General features: G+C 45.3%; 1 protein-coding gene across 1 annotated transcript in view; it reads left to right on the forward strand.

Annotated features, from left to right (window-relative positions):
• The window catches only part of LOC141077529 (extracellular calcium-sensing receptor-like), a 39,121-nt gene that overhangs the window by 17,254 nt on the left and 7,213 nt on the right, over window positions 1-14,654 (forward strand). Inside the window, exons 4-5 of the mRNA XM_073564524.1 lie at window positions 9,550-9,777; window positions 9,981-10,104. Coding sequence (XP_073420625.1) covers window positions 9,550-9,777; window positions 9,981-10,104 — 352 coding nt within the window. The remainder of the gene's footprint in view (window positions 1-9,549; window positions 9,778-9,980; window positions 10,105-14,654) is intronic.

The raw sequence follows: 14,654 nt of genomic DNA on the forward strand, positions 1-14,654 counted from the left end.
CATACAGTGTAACATCCTGTGATACGTTGTGTCCTCTCCTCTGGAGTCACTGTACATACAGTGTAATATCCTCTGATACGTTGTGTCCTCTCCTCTGGACTCACTGTACATACCGTGTAACATCCTTTGATACGTTGTGTCCTCTCCTCTGGACTCACTGTACATACCGTGTAACATCCTGTGATACATTGTGTCCTCTCCTCTGGAGTCACTGTACATACAGTGTAATATCCTCTGATACGTTGTGTCCTCTCCTCTGGACTCACTGTACATACAGTGTAATATCCTCTGATACTTTGTGTCCTCTCCTCTGGACTCACTGTACATACAGTGTAACATCCTGTGATACGTTGTGTCCTCTCCTCTGGAGTCACTGTACATACAGTGTAATATCCTCTGATACGTTGTGTCCTCTCCTCTGGACTCACTGTACATACAGTGTAATATTCTCTGATACTTTGTGTCCTCTCCTCTGGACTCACCGTACATACAGTGTAATATCCTCTGATACGTTGTGTCCTCTCCTCTGGAGTCACTGTACATACAGTGTAATATCCTCTGATACGTTGTGTCCTCTCCTCTGGACTCACTGTACATACAGTGTAACATCCTCTGATACGTTGTGTCCTCTCCTCTGGTCTCACTGTACATAAAGTGTAATATCCTCTGATACGTTGTGTCCTCTCCTCTGGTCTCACTGTACATACAGTGTAACATCCTGTGATACGTTGTGTCCTCTCCTCTGGTCTCACTGTACATAAAGTGTAATATCCTCTGATACGTTGTGTCCTCTACTCTGGACTCACCGTACATACAGTGTAACATCCTGTGATACGTTGTGTCCTCTCCTCTGGACTCACTGTACATACCATGTAACATCCTCTGATACGTTGTGTCCTCTCCTCTGGACTCACTGTACATACGGTGTAATATCCTCTGATACGTTGTGTCCTCTCCTCTGGACTCACCGTACATACGGTTTAATATCCTCTGATTCGCTGTGTCCTCTCCTCTGGTCTCACTGTACATACAGTGTAATATCCTCTGATACTGTTGTGAGTTCATTTTCCCCTTCACCGTCGATGTCTGATGAACTCTCTCTTCTGGTGAAGGAAGGTAGTGAGGCTGATTACCAAACACCTGATCTGGTAGATGATGACTGGGTAACAGGAAATTCTGACTGGATATAAGGCAGCCGACGCCTTTCTGAGTCGCTGGTGATTTCTCTGCTGGATTCTTGGAGACCAGTCTGATTCCTTCGTCCCAAAGATAAGTTTTTGCTCTGCTATTGAACTTATTAGTTTTGTTTACCTTGTTTTTTGGAGTTCAGCCATCCCCGGTCGGGGGTGTGCTGAGTTCCATTTTTGTCTTTGATCAGTTTGTCTCTTTGCTCTGTCTTCAGAATTTACCTGAGTGCTGATATAGTCTTTTTGAAGTCCTAGCGACTTCAGGGCCTGTTTTTCCTATCAGACGGTTGGAGCTTTTTTTGGTAGGGTTTTTTACGGATTGCAGACAGCAGCTTTTCTATCCTGTCCTTTTTAGTTAGCTTGGACCCCATCGTTTGCTCAACCTATCAATCTATCTGTGTTAGTGTTTTCATCTTGCTTCACCGTCATTATATGTTGGGGGCTGCCTATTGCTTTGGGGTCTGCTCTGGGGCAGTTTAGATTTCCCCTTTCTTTCTTTAGGCCTATTTAGTTCTCTGGCTGTGATCGAGGGGTCTAGGGCATCGTAGGAACCCCCCACGGTTACTGTTAGTTGTTGTGGATAGGATCAGGGGTCTGCAATCCGATAGCTACCAACCTCTCCGGTTTTCTGGACTTAGCTTGCATTTTTGTTTTTTCCTCCTTCGGTGACTCATTCATAACAGATACGTTGTGTCCTCTCCTCTGGACTCACTGTACATACAGTGTAACGCCCTCAGATACGTTGTGTCCTATCCTCTGGACTCACTGTACATACAGTGTAATATCCTTTGATAGGTCGTGTCCTCTCCTCTGGACTCACTGTACATACAGTGTAATATCCTCTGATACGTCGTGTCCTCTCCTCTGGACTCACTGTTCATACAGTGTAATATCCTCTGATACGTCGTGTCCTCTCCTCTGGACTCACTATACATACAGTGTAATATCCTCTGATACGTCGTGTCCTCTCCTCTGGACTCACTGTACATACAGTGTAATATCCTCTGATACGTCGTGTCCTCTCCTCTGGACTCACTGTACATACAGTGTAATATCCTCTGATACGTCGTGTCCTCTCCTCTGGACTCACTGTACATACAGTGTAATATCCTCTGATACGTCGTGTCCTCTCCTCTGGACTCACTGTACATACAGTGTAATATCCTCTGATACGTCGTGTCCTCTCCTCTGGACTCACTGTTCATACCGTGTAATATCCTCTGATACGTTGTGTCCTCTCCTCTGGACTCACTGTACATACAGTGTAATATCCTCTGATACGTCGTGTCCTCTCCTCTGGAGTCACTGTACATACAGTGTAATATCCTCTGATACGTTGTGTCCTCTCCTCTGGACTCACTGTTCATACCGTGTAATATCCTCTGATACGTTGTGTCCTCTCCTCTGGACTCACTGTACATACAGTGTAATATCCTCTGATACGTCGTGTCCTCTCCTCTGGACTCACTGTTCATACCGTGTAATATCCTCTGATACGTCGTGTCCTCTCCTCTGGAGTCACTGTACATACAGTGTAATATCCTCTGATACGTCGTGTCCTCTCCTCTGGAGTCACTGTACATACAGTGTAATATCCTCTGATACGTCGTGTCCTCTCCTCTGGACTCACTGTTCATACAGTGTAATATCCTCTGATATATTGTGTCCTCTCCTCTGGACTCACTGTACATACCGTGTAATATCCTCTGATACGTCGTGTCCTCTCCTCTGGACTCACTGTTCATACAGTGTAATATCCTCTGATACGTCGTGTCCTCTCCTCTGGACTCACTGTTCATACAGTGTAATATCCTCTGATACATTGTGTCCTCTCCTCTGGACTCACTGTACATACCGTGTAATATCCTCTGATACGTTGTGTCCTCTCCTCTGGACTCACTATACATACAGTGTAATATCCTCTGATACGTCGTGTCCTCTCCTCTGGACTCACTGTACATACAGAGTAACATCCTGTGATACGATGTGTCCTCTCCTCTGGACTCACTGTACATACAGTGTAATATCCTCTGATACGATGTGTCCTCTCCTCTGGTCTCACTGTTCATACAGTGTAATATCCTCTGATACGTTGTGTCCTCTCCTCTGGACTCACTGTACATACCGTGTAATATCCTCTGATACGTTGTGTCCTCTCCTCTGGACTCACTGTACATACAGTGTAATATCCTCTGATACGATGTGTCCTCTCCTCTGGACTCACTGTACATACAGTGTAATATCCTCTGATACGATGTGTCCTCTCCTCTGGTCTCACTGTTCATACAGTGTAATATCCTCTGATACGTTGTGTCCTCTCCTCTGGTCTCACTGTACATACAGAGTAACATCCTCTGATACGATGTGTCCTCTCCTCTGGACTCACTGTACATACAGTGTAATATCCTCTGATACGATGTGTCCTCTCCTCTGGTCTCACTGTTCATACAGTGTAATATCCTCTGATACGTTGTGTCCTCTCCTCTGGACTCACTGTACATACAGTGTAATATCCTCTGATACGATGTGTCCTCTCCTCTGGACTCACTGTACATACAGTGTAATATCCTCTGATACGATGTGTCCTCTCCTCTGGTCTCACTGTTCATACAGTGTAATATCCTCTGATACGTTGTGTCCTCTCCTCTGGACTCACTGTACATACAGTGTAATATCCTCTGATACGATGTGTCCTCTCCTCTGGACTCACTGTACATACAGTGTAACATCCTCTGATACGTTGTGTCCTCTCCTCTGGACTCACTGTACATACAGTGTAATATCCTCTGATACGTTGTGACCTCTCCTCTGGTCTCACTGTATATACGGTGTAATATCCTCTGATACGTTGTGTCCTCTCCTCTGGACTCACTGTATATACGGTGTAATATCCTCTGATACGTTGTGTCCTCTCCTCTGGTCTCACTGTATATACGGTGTAATATCCTCTGATACGTTGTGTCCTCTCCTCTGGACTCACTGTATATACGGTGTAATATCCTCTGATACGTTGTGTCCTCTCCTCTGGAGTCACTGTACACACCGTGTAATTTCCTCTGATACGTTGTGTCCTCTCCTCTGGACTCACTGTACATACAGTGTAATATCCTCTAGTATTTCGTGTCCTCTCCTCTGGACTCACTGTACATACAGTGTAATATCCTCTGATACATTGTCCTTTCCTCTGGAGTCACTGTACATACAGTGTAAAATCCTCTGATATATTGTGTCCTCTCCTCTGGACTCACTGTACATACAGTGTAATATCCTCTGATACGTTGTGTCCTCTCCTCTGGACTCACTGTTCATACAGTGTAATATCCTCTGATACGTTGTGTCTTCTCCTCTGGTCTCACTGTATATACGGTGTAATATCCTCTGATACGTTGTGTCCTCTCCTCTGGACTCACTGTATATACGGTGTAATATCCTCTGATGCGTTGTGTCCTCTCCTCTGGAGTCACTGTACACACCGTGTAATTTCCTCTGATACGTTGTGTCCTCTCCTCTGGACTCACTGTACATACAGTGTAATATCCTCGTATTTCGTGTCCTCTCCTCTGGACTCACTGTACATACAGTGTAATATCCTCTGATACATTGTCCTTTCCTCTGGAGTCACTGTACATACAGTGTAATATCCTCTGATATTTCGTGTCCTCTCCTCTCGACTCACTGTACATACAGTGTAAAATCCTCTGATATATTGTGTCCTCTCCTCTGGACTCACTGTACATACAGTGTAATATCCTCTGATACGTTGTGTCCTCTCCTCTGGACTCACTGTTCATACAGTGTAATATCCTCTGATACGTTGTGTCCTCTCCTCTGGACTCATTGTTCATACAGTGTAATATCCTCTGATACGTTGTGTCCTCTCCTCTGGACTCACTGTACATACAGTGTAATATCCTCTGATACGTTGTGTCCTCTCCTCTGGACTCACTGTACATACCGTGTAACATCCTCTGAAACGTTGTGTCCTCTCCTCTGGACTCACTGTTCATACAGTGTAATATCCTCTGATACGTTGTGTCCTCTCCTCTGGACTCACTGTACATACAGTGTAATATCCTCTGATACGTTGTGTCCTCTCCTCTGGACTCACTGTACATACGGTGTAACATCCTCTGATACGTTGTGTCCTCTCCTCTGGACTCGCTGTACATACAGTGTATTATCCTCTGATACGTTGTGTCCTCTCCTCTGGAGTCACTGTACATACAGTGTAATATCCTCTGATACGTTGTGTCCTCTCCTCTGGACTCACTGTACATACGGTGTAACATCCTCTGATACGTTGTGTCCTCTCCTCTGGACTCGCTGTACATACGGTGTATTATCCTCTGATACGTTGTGTCCTCTCCTCTGGAGTCAGTGTACATACAGTGTAACATCCTCTGATACGTTGTGTCCTCCCCTCTGGACTCGCTGTACATACAGTGTAATATGCTCTGATACATTGTGTCCTCTCCTCTGGAGTCACTGTACATACAGTGTAAAATCCTCTGATATATTGTGTCCTCTCCTCTGGACTCACTGTACATACAGTGTAATATCCTCTGATACGTTGTGTCCTCTCCTCTGGACTCACTGTACATACGGTGTAATATCCTCTGATACGTTGTGTCCTCTCCTCTGGACTCACTGTACATACAGTGTAATATCCTCTGATACGTTGTGTCCTCTCCTCTGGACTCACTGTACATATGGTGTAATATCCTCTGATACGTTGTGTCCTCTCCTCTGGACTCACTGTACATACCGTTTAATATCCTCTGATACGTTGTGTCCTCTCCTCTGGACTCACTGTACATACAGTGCAATATCCTGTGATGCACTGTGTCCTCTCCTCTGGATTCACTATATAGTTTGGTGGAGAAATATTTGAACAGTGATAAGTTTTGGCATTTTAGCTGTTAAAACAACATATTCCAGGTCCAGTCCTATCATCAATCTGGGCTTAAAGTGCTGAATCTCAGCTTTATTCTGAGGGATTTGCATCCTAATTGGAGGAAGGGTTTCGTAATTACAGCTCTTTAATATGGAGCTGCCTCTTTTTCAAGGGACTAAAAGTAATTGGACAATTATCTCAGAAGCTCATTAGTGGGCATCATGGGCTTTTCACTCGTTAATCCATCATCAATTAAGGACGTAAAAGGCCTTTAGCTGATTCCAGGTGTGGCATTTGCTTTTAGAACTTGTTCTCACGTGCGGTCAAATGAGCTTTCATTGGAGTATAAAAAGACCATCGTAAGGCTGAAAAACAGAAGAAATCCATCAGCGAGAAAGCATAAAGGTTGAGCGGCTTAATCAACAATTTGGTGCATTCTGAAAAAAAAGAGCACACTGTTGAGTGGGGAACTGAAAAAGGCCTGGATGTCCCCGGAAGACAACAGTGGTGGATGACTGCAGAATCCTTCTCATAGTGAAGAAAACCCTTCACAACATCCCCCAAGTGAGCAACACTCTCCAGGAAGTTGGCGTCTCAGTATCTAAGTCTACCATACAGAGAAGACTTCAGGAAAATGAATACAGAGAATTCACCACAAGGTACAAGTCAATAAGCAGTCGGAAAATACAAAGGCCAGATTAGACTTTGCCAAAAAACATCAAAGGAAGCCGTTCAGTTCTGGAATAACAAAACTAAGATCAACCTGTAACAGAGTGGTGGCAAGTAGAAAGTCTGTGGAAGGCTTGGAGCGGCTCCTGATCCCCGGCACATCCTCTGTAACACATGGTGGAGGTAGTGTGATGGTGCGGGCATGCATGGCTTCCAATGGCACTGGTCACTGGTGGTTATTGATGATGCGACTGAATACAGAAGCAGCCAGATGAATCCTGTGTGTGTGGGCAAGGTGACTTGATGGACAGACTTGACTGGAAGTAGGAGGGGACGGTTTGTGCACTATAGACGGAGATTGGCCATGACAGAAGAGTAACAGCTGGGAAAGATAGAAAAGGGAGTGCAGTACATAGAATTGACCACAAGATAGCAGGGGGGAGTGTAGTACAGGACTTGACATCAGCTTAGGGCTTAGGAAACCGCTTAGTCATGGGGGGCGGGGAGATAGGAACCCAGGAGGGAAATTCCCACTGAGAGAGGGGATAAATAGGACAGGACAGGGTTCCAGAAGAGATTAGTTCTGGGAGGAGCTCAGGTGGAGAGACTCACTACAGAAGACTGACGACGGTGGAGAGCTCAACCAAGGGACTGACAGGAGAAGACAGTCAGGGGGTGGCCCTGACACGACGTACCGCAGGACAGACAAGGCCCCGGGGGTGCCGATTGGACGACGACCTCGGGCAGGTGAAGCGCTGGCGGTAGATTAGTCTAGGACAGCCCCAGCGAAAGATCCGCGAGGAACGTCACCACGACTGAAGGAAAGGTGAAGGTACCCTGGCCTGGATACGGAGAGCTGTAAAGGAACTGCGGTGTGTGGCTACGGTCGTCAGGAGGACGGCCAATAAACTCGGACCTGTTACAATTGGAATCTGCCTCCGTCTCGTCTTTGCATCATCTGGTCGCGGTAGGCAGTGGACCACCCCCCAATCCGGGCCCCTACCACATGTATACAGGGTGATACTTTCTGCTGAGATTCACCAAATGCAGCAGGGTTATTACTGCTATTACTACCACTGTTATTACTATTATTACTACCACTGTTATTACTATTATTACTACACTGTTATTACTGCTATTACTACCACTGTTATTACCATCATTACTACCACTGTTATTACTATTATTACTACACTGTTATTACTGCTATTACTACCACTGTTATTACCATCATTACTACCACTGTTATTACTATTATTACTACACTGTTATTACTGCTATTACTACCACTGTTATTACTATCATTACTACCAAGTGAGAACTGAAGTCACACCCGTAAAGGTGACAACATGTCATTATGCAAAGCCTCACACAGAGGAGACCAGTGATGGTGATGCCCATGGCCTCCAAACTTCAGCCGTCATTATACAAAGCCTCATACCGGTGTAGACCAGCGATGGTGACGTCTATGGCCTGCGGACTTCAGCTGTCATTATACAAAGCCTCACACTGGAGGAGACCAGCAATAGTGATGGCCATGGCCTCCAGATTTCAGGCTGTCATTATACAAAGTCTCACAACGGAGGAGACCAGCGATGGTGACGCCCATGGCCTCCAAACTTCAGCCATCATTATGCAAAGCCTCACACCTGAGGAGACCAGCGATGATGACGACCATAGCCTCCAAACTTCAGCTGTCATTATAAAAAGCCTCATACCGAAGGAGACCAGTGGTGGTGACGTCTATGGCCTCCAGACTTCAACCGTCATTATACAAAGCCTCACACCGGAGGAGACCAGCGATGGTGATGGCCAGGGCCTCCAGACTCGGCCGTCATTATACAAAGCCTCATACCAGAGGAGACCAGCGATGGTGACGACCATGGCCTCCAGATTTCAGGCTGTCATTATACAAAGCCTCACAATGGAGGAGACCAGCGATGGTGATGACCATAGCCTCCAGACTTCAGCCGTCATTATACAAAGCCTCATACCAGAGGAGACCAGCGATGGTGACATTCATGGCCTCCAGACTTCAGGCTGTCATTATACAAAGCCTCACACCAGAGGAGACCAGTGATGGTGACACCCATGGCCTTCAAACTTCAGCCATCATTATACAAAGCATCACACCGGAGGAGAGCAACGGTGGTGACGACCATGGCCTCCAGACTTCAGCTGTCATTATACAAAGCCTCATACCAGAGGAGTACAGCGGTGGTGATGTCTATGGCCTCCAGACTTCAGCTGTCATCATACAAAGCCTCACACCAGAGACCAGCGATGGTGATGGCCATGGCCTCCAGAATTCAGGCTGTCATTATACAAAGCCTCATACCGGAGGAGACCAGTGGTGGTGATGGCTATGGCCTCCAGAATTCAGGCTGTCATTATACAAAGCCTCATACAGGGGGAGACCAGTGGTTGTGATGGCCATGGCCTCCAAATTTCAGGCCGTCATTGCAGTGAAGGATTCTCTACTAAGGGTTAAACATGGACATTTTTCTTATGGGGAAGTGAATTTGTCTATTACTTCTGAGCCCTTGAAATGAGGTGGCTTTATAGGAAAATGGCTGCAATTCCTAAACGTTTCACAGGAGATTTCTGTTCAACCCCTTTAACCTGAAAGTCTCTATTTCAGTTGCAAAATAGCAAAATAGCGGCCTGCAGAGCTGAAATCACAAGACTTGTCACTGTCCAAATGTTTCTGGCTCTATCTGTATGTGATACTTTGTATCCTCCTCTGCACTCACTGTAGATACAATGTAACCATTTTCTGCCTTTTTCTTTGCCTTCAAGCTTTTCCATTACGTTAAACGTGTGCTCTTCCTGAACTCGGCCGGGGAGAGAGTCGCCTTTGATGAAAAGGGAGAATTGAAAGGACTTTATGATGTTCTGAACTGGCAGATGTCTCAGGATATGAAGGGAGAACTCGTCAATGTCGGGATCTTTGATGACTGGGGCCCCAATGGTAAAAAGCTGATCCTGAATGAAAAAGGGATCATCTGGGGAGAAAAGTACAAGGAGGTGAATGGTCCTGATACTTCATTCTTATTACATTACCTGATGTTCTGCAGCAGCAGTTTCTGACCTGTGATTCCCTAGCTGAAACTACAACTCCCAGCATGCTCTAACTGCTGCCTGCTCACTTGCATTTCACATTTCCAATTGTTGTTTTCCATTATTACTGCAATATTATCAGCTCACTCATCTCTTGCCTTTTTTTTCAGGCCCCCCCATCTGTGTGTTGTGATAGTTGCCCCCCAGGATTCTGGAAGGCTCCCAGAGAGGGGCAACCCTTTTGCTGCTATGATTGTCATCCTTGTTCAGATGGAGAAATTTCCAACCAGACTGGTGCGTTCCTAGTTTACAAAAATGCTGACATTTTCTTTTCTAGCTCTGGATCTCTTGCAAAGTTTAGAGTTTATTAGTTCAGTTATTACTGTGAGATCGATAATAGAGGAGATGTCAGCGGATCGCTGCATGTTCTAAAACATAGCCATTGCTACCACTACTGCTATTACTGCTATTACTACCACTGTTATTACTATTATTACTACCACTGTTATTACTGCTATTAGTTATGAGCTCATTTTCTCCTTCACCTTTGATGTCTGATGAACTCCCTCTGCTGGTGAAAGGAGGTAGTGAAATTGATTTGGATGGGAAAAACCTGTCATCTGAACAGGTGGAGTGTGATTGGACATCTGGAATCTCTGAGTGGATATAAGGCCGCCGACGCCCTGCTGGGTTGCTGGTGAGCCTCTCTGCTCTGAGCTCTGGCCTCCAGTTTAGTCCTGTCTACTAAAGCTAAGTTTTTGCTCTGCTATTGTTCCATGAGATATTGTCTGGTTTACTTAGTGTTTGTGTTCAGCCAGCCCTGGTTGGGACTGGCTGAACTCCATTTTTGTCTCTGATCAGATGATCTCTTTTGCTCTGTTTTCAGAATATACCTGAGTGCTGATATAGTGATTTTGAAGTCTAGTGACTTCAGGGCCTTTTCTATCAGACATGTTGGACATTATTTTTGGCAGGGTTTTTGCGTGATTGCAGACAGTTGTTTTTCTTTCCTGTCCTATCTAGTTAGGGAGGGCCCCATCGTTTGCTCAGCCTGTCTTTCTGTCTGTGTTTGTGTTTTCATCTGTTTTCACCATCAATACATGTTGGGGGCTGTCTATTGCTTTGGGGTCTGCTCCGGGGCAGTTTAGATTTCCCCTTTCTTTCTTTAGGTTTATTTAGTTCTCCGGCTGTGAACGAGGTGTCTAGGACCACCGTAGGAACACCCCACGGCTACTGTTAGTTGTTGTGAATAGGATCAGGGGTCTGCAATCCGCTAGCTACCAACCTTTCCGGTTTTCTGGACTTAGCTTGCATTTCTGTTTTTCCTCCTCCGGTCACTCATTCATAACAGAATCACCAGCCATACCGCAGATTCTAGGGTACTCAATAGCAGGAAAGAATTGTAAAAAAAAAAAAAAAAAAAAGTGTCAGAATTTTTTTTTTCTTTAATGTATATTTTTTCCTCTTTTTCTCTGGGGCCGTAGGAGGAATTTTCTTAATGGAGATTAAGCAATTGTCTGATCGTGTGGAGCAGCTGGCTGCTGAAGTGCGGGGAATTTCCACCTATCTTGCTCATTCACATGCTGCTGAACCAAAGATTCCTACTCCTGATGTGTTTTTTGGGGATCGGTCTAAATTTTTGAATTTTAAGAATAATTGTAAATTATTTCTTGCCTTGAAGCTTAACTCATCGGGAAGCTCTGTGCAGCAGGTTAAAATTGTCATCTCTTTGCTGCGCGGCAATCCCCAGGATTGGGCGTTTTCTTTGACACCTGATGATCCTATTCTAACTAATGTGGACGCATTTTTTTCAAGTCTTGGGGTTGTTGTATGATGAACCTAATGCTATTGATCAAGCTGAGAAAGCCCTGTTGGCATTGAGCCAGGGTCAGGATTCTGCAGTTATACTGTCAAAAATTCCAAAAGTGGGCGGTCCTTACTACCTGGAATGATGGTGCCTTGGCAGCGCTCTTTCGGAAGGGTTTGTCAGAAACCGTAAAAGATACTATGGTGGGATTTCCTGTTCCCTCTGGTCTTGACGATTCTATGTCATTAGCCATTCAGGTTGATCGGCGTTTACGTGAGCGTAAAAGTACACGAGAAATGTTGCCACCTGTTGTACAAATGTCTGAAACTATGCAATGTGATAGAGTTTTGTCTAGGGCGCAACGCCAGGAGTTTAGAAGGCGGAATAAGCTGTGTTTTTTCTGTGGATGCCTCTCATATGATTTCTGTCTGCCCTAAACGAGAGAAACGTTTTGCACACACATTTGCTGTGGGCGGTGTTCAACCTAAGTTTCTTCTGGCAATTACTCTGATCTGCTCCCTGTCCACATTTTCCGCTAAGGCTTTTGTGGATTCGGGAGCGGCTCTGAACCTGATGGACTTGGATTTTGCTAAACGTTGTGGGTTTCCTATGACACCTCTGCGGACGCCTATCCCTTTGAGGGGTACTGATGCTACTCCTTTGGCGAGGAATAAACCTCAGTTTTGTACCCAGGTGGTAATGCGGGTTGCCCCAGACCATCAAGAAAATTGCAGATTTTTGGTGTTGCATAATTTGCATGATACCATTGTTCTGGGATTTCCCTGGTTGCAAATCCATAATCCAGTTTTGGATTGGATATCTGTGTCTGTGGTGAGTTGGGGTTGTCGGTGTGCTCTTGGTGACGCTCCTGTTTTCTCCACCTCTAACCCAATCGCATGATGTTCCTGACTATTTGGCTGATTTTTATGATGTATTTAGTGAGAATAAGTCTGCGTCTTTGCCTCCTCATAGGAGTTATTACTGTGCAATTGAGTTGAGCCCTGGGTGTAAATTTCCCAAGGGTCGACTTTTCAATTTATCTGTACCCGAGCACGAGGCTATGCGATCCTATATTAAGGAGTCGTTGGAGAAGGGTCATGTTAGACCATCCTCTTCACCCTTAGGTGCTGGGTTTTTTTTCGTGGCCAAGAAAGATGGTTCATTAAGGCCTTGTATTGACTATCGTTCCCTCAACAAAATTACTGTTAAATATCAGTATCCGTTACCCCTGATTTCTGATCTATTCTCCAGAGTTAAAGGTGCTTGCTGGTTTACCAAGCTTGACCTCAGGGGGGAGTATAATCTTATTCGCATTAAGCATGGGGATGAATGGAAGACGGCGTTTAATACTCCGGAGGGACATTTTGAGTACCTGGTGATGCCTTTTGGGCTCACCAACGCCCCTTCTGTCTTCCAGTGCTTCATGAATGATATTTTCCGGGACTTTGTGGATAAGTTTCTGATCATCTATTTGGATGATATTTTGATCTTTTCCAGGGATTGGGACTCTCATGTGGAACATGTTCGGACTGTGTTCCGGATTTTGAGGGAGAATTCCCTGTATGTTAAGGGATCGAAATGCCTTTTTGGTGTACAGAGGATTTCACTTTTGGGATTTATTTTGTCTCCGTCAACTATTTAAATGGACCCGGCCAAGGTACAGGCCATTTATGATTGGGTTCAGCCCACTTCTTTGAAGGCCCTCCAGAAGTTTTTGGGTTTTGCTAATTTTCATCGTAAATTTATAGCTAATTTTTCTGGTATTGCCAAACCATTGACTGATTTGACTAAGAAGGGTGCTGATGTGCTGAATTGGTCTCCAGAGGCTGTTTCTTCCTTTCAGGAGCTGAAGCGGAGGTTCACTTCTGCTCCAGTTTTGCGGCAACCTGATGTCTCACTCCCGTTTCAGGTAGAGGTGGACGCTTCTGAGATTGGTGCAGGAGCTGTTTTGTCCCAAAAAGATCCGGTAACATCTAAAATGAATCCCTGTGCTTTCTTTTCCCGAAAGTTCTCCCCATCGGAACGCAACTATGATGTGGGGAATCGGGAACTGTTAGCCATGAAATGGGCATTTGAGGAGTGGAGACATTGGTTGGAGGGAGCTAAACATCAAGTCGTGATCCTTACTGACCACAAGAATTTGATTTACCTTGAGTCGGCCAAACGCTTGAATCCTAGACAGGCTAGGTGGGCCTTATTTTTCACACGTTTTGATTTTGTGGTCTCTTTTCTTCCGGGCACTAAGAATGTCAAGGCAGACGCCCTCTCTAGGAGTTTCTTTGCTGATTCTCCTGTGGTGACCAAGCCTGCTACCATCTTAGGTGAGGGGGTAGTCCTTTCTGCCATCTCGCCCGATTTGAGACGTGTTCTGGAAGAGTTTCAGGAGGACAAACCTGATCGTTGTCCCATTGGAAAATTGTAAGTTCCTGACCAGTGGAGGAAGAGAGTAATGTCTGAAGTTCATTGCTCCACATTGGCTGGTTATCCAGGTATTTTTGGTACTAGAGATTTGGTGAGTCGGTCTTTTTGGTGGCCCGCCTTGTCTTGTGATGTCAGGAATTTTGTGCAGTCCTGTAGGACTTGCTCCCGGTCTTAACTTTGTTCTCGCTCTAGTGGGTTGTTGATGCCTTTGCCGTGCCCAGGAGGCCATGGACCCATATTTCAATGGATTTTATTTCTGATATGCCTGTCTCTCAGAGAATGACTGTTATTTGGGTGATTTGTGATAAATTCTCTAAGATTGTCCATCTTGTACCACTCCCTAAGTTGCCATCTTCCTCAGAGTTGGTGCCCTTGTTTTTGCAACAGGTTGTTCGCTTGCATGGGATTCCTGAGAACATTGTATTGGACAGAGGAGTTCAGTTTGTTTCCAGATTCTGGAAAGCCTTTTGTTCCAAGCTGGGAATTCAGTTGTCCTTCTCCTCTGCGTTTCACCCTCAGACCAATGGGCAGACGGAGAGAACAAACCAGACTGTGGAGTCTTATTTGAGATGTTTTATTTCTGCTGATCAAGATGATTGGGTCTCATTTTTGCCCT

The sequence above is a fragment of the Dendrobates tinctorius genome, unplaced genomic scaffold (assembly GCF_039654945.1).
Source record: "Dendrobates tinctorius isolate UK_male_01 unplaced genomic scaffold, ASM3965494v1 ptg000455l, whole genome shotgun sequence".
Taxonomy (NCBI): Eukaryota; Metazoa; Chordata; class Amphibia; order Anura; family Dendrobatidae; genus Dendrobates; species Dendrobates tinctorius.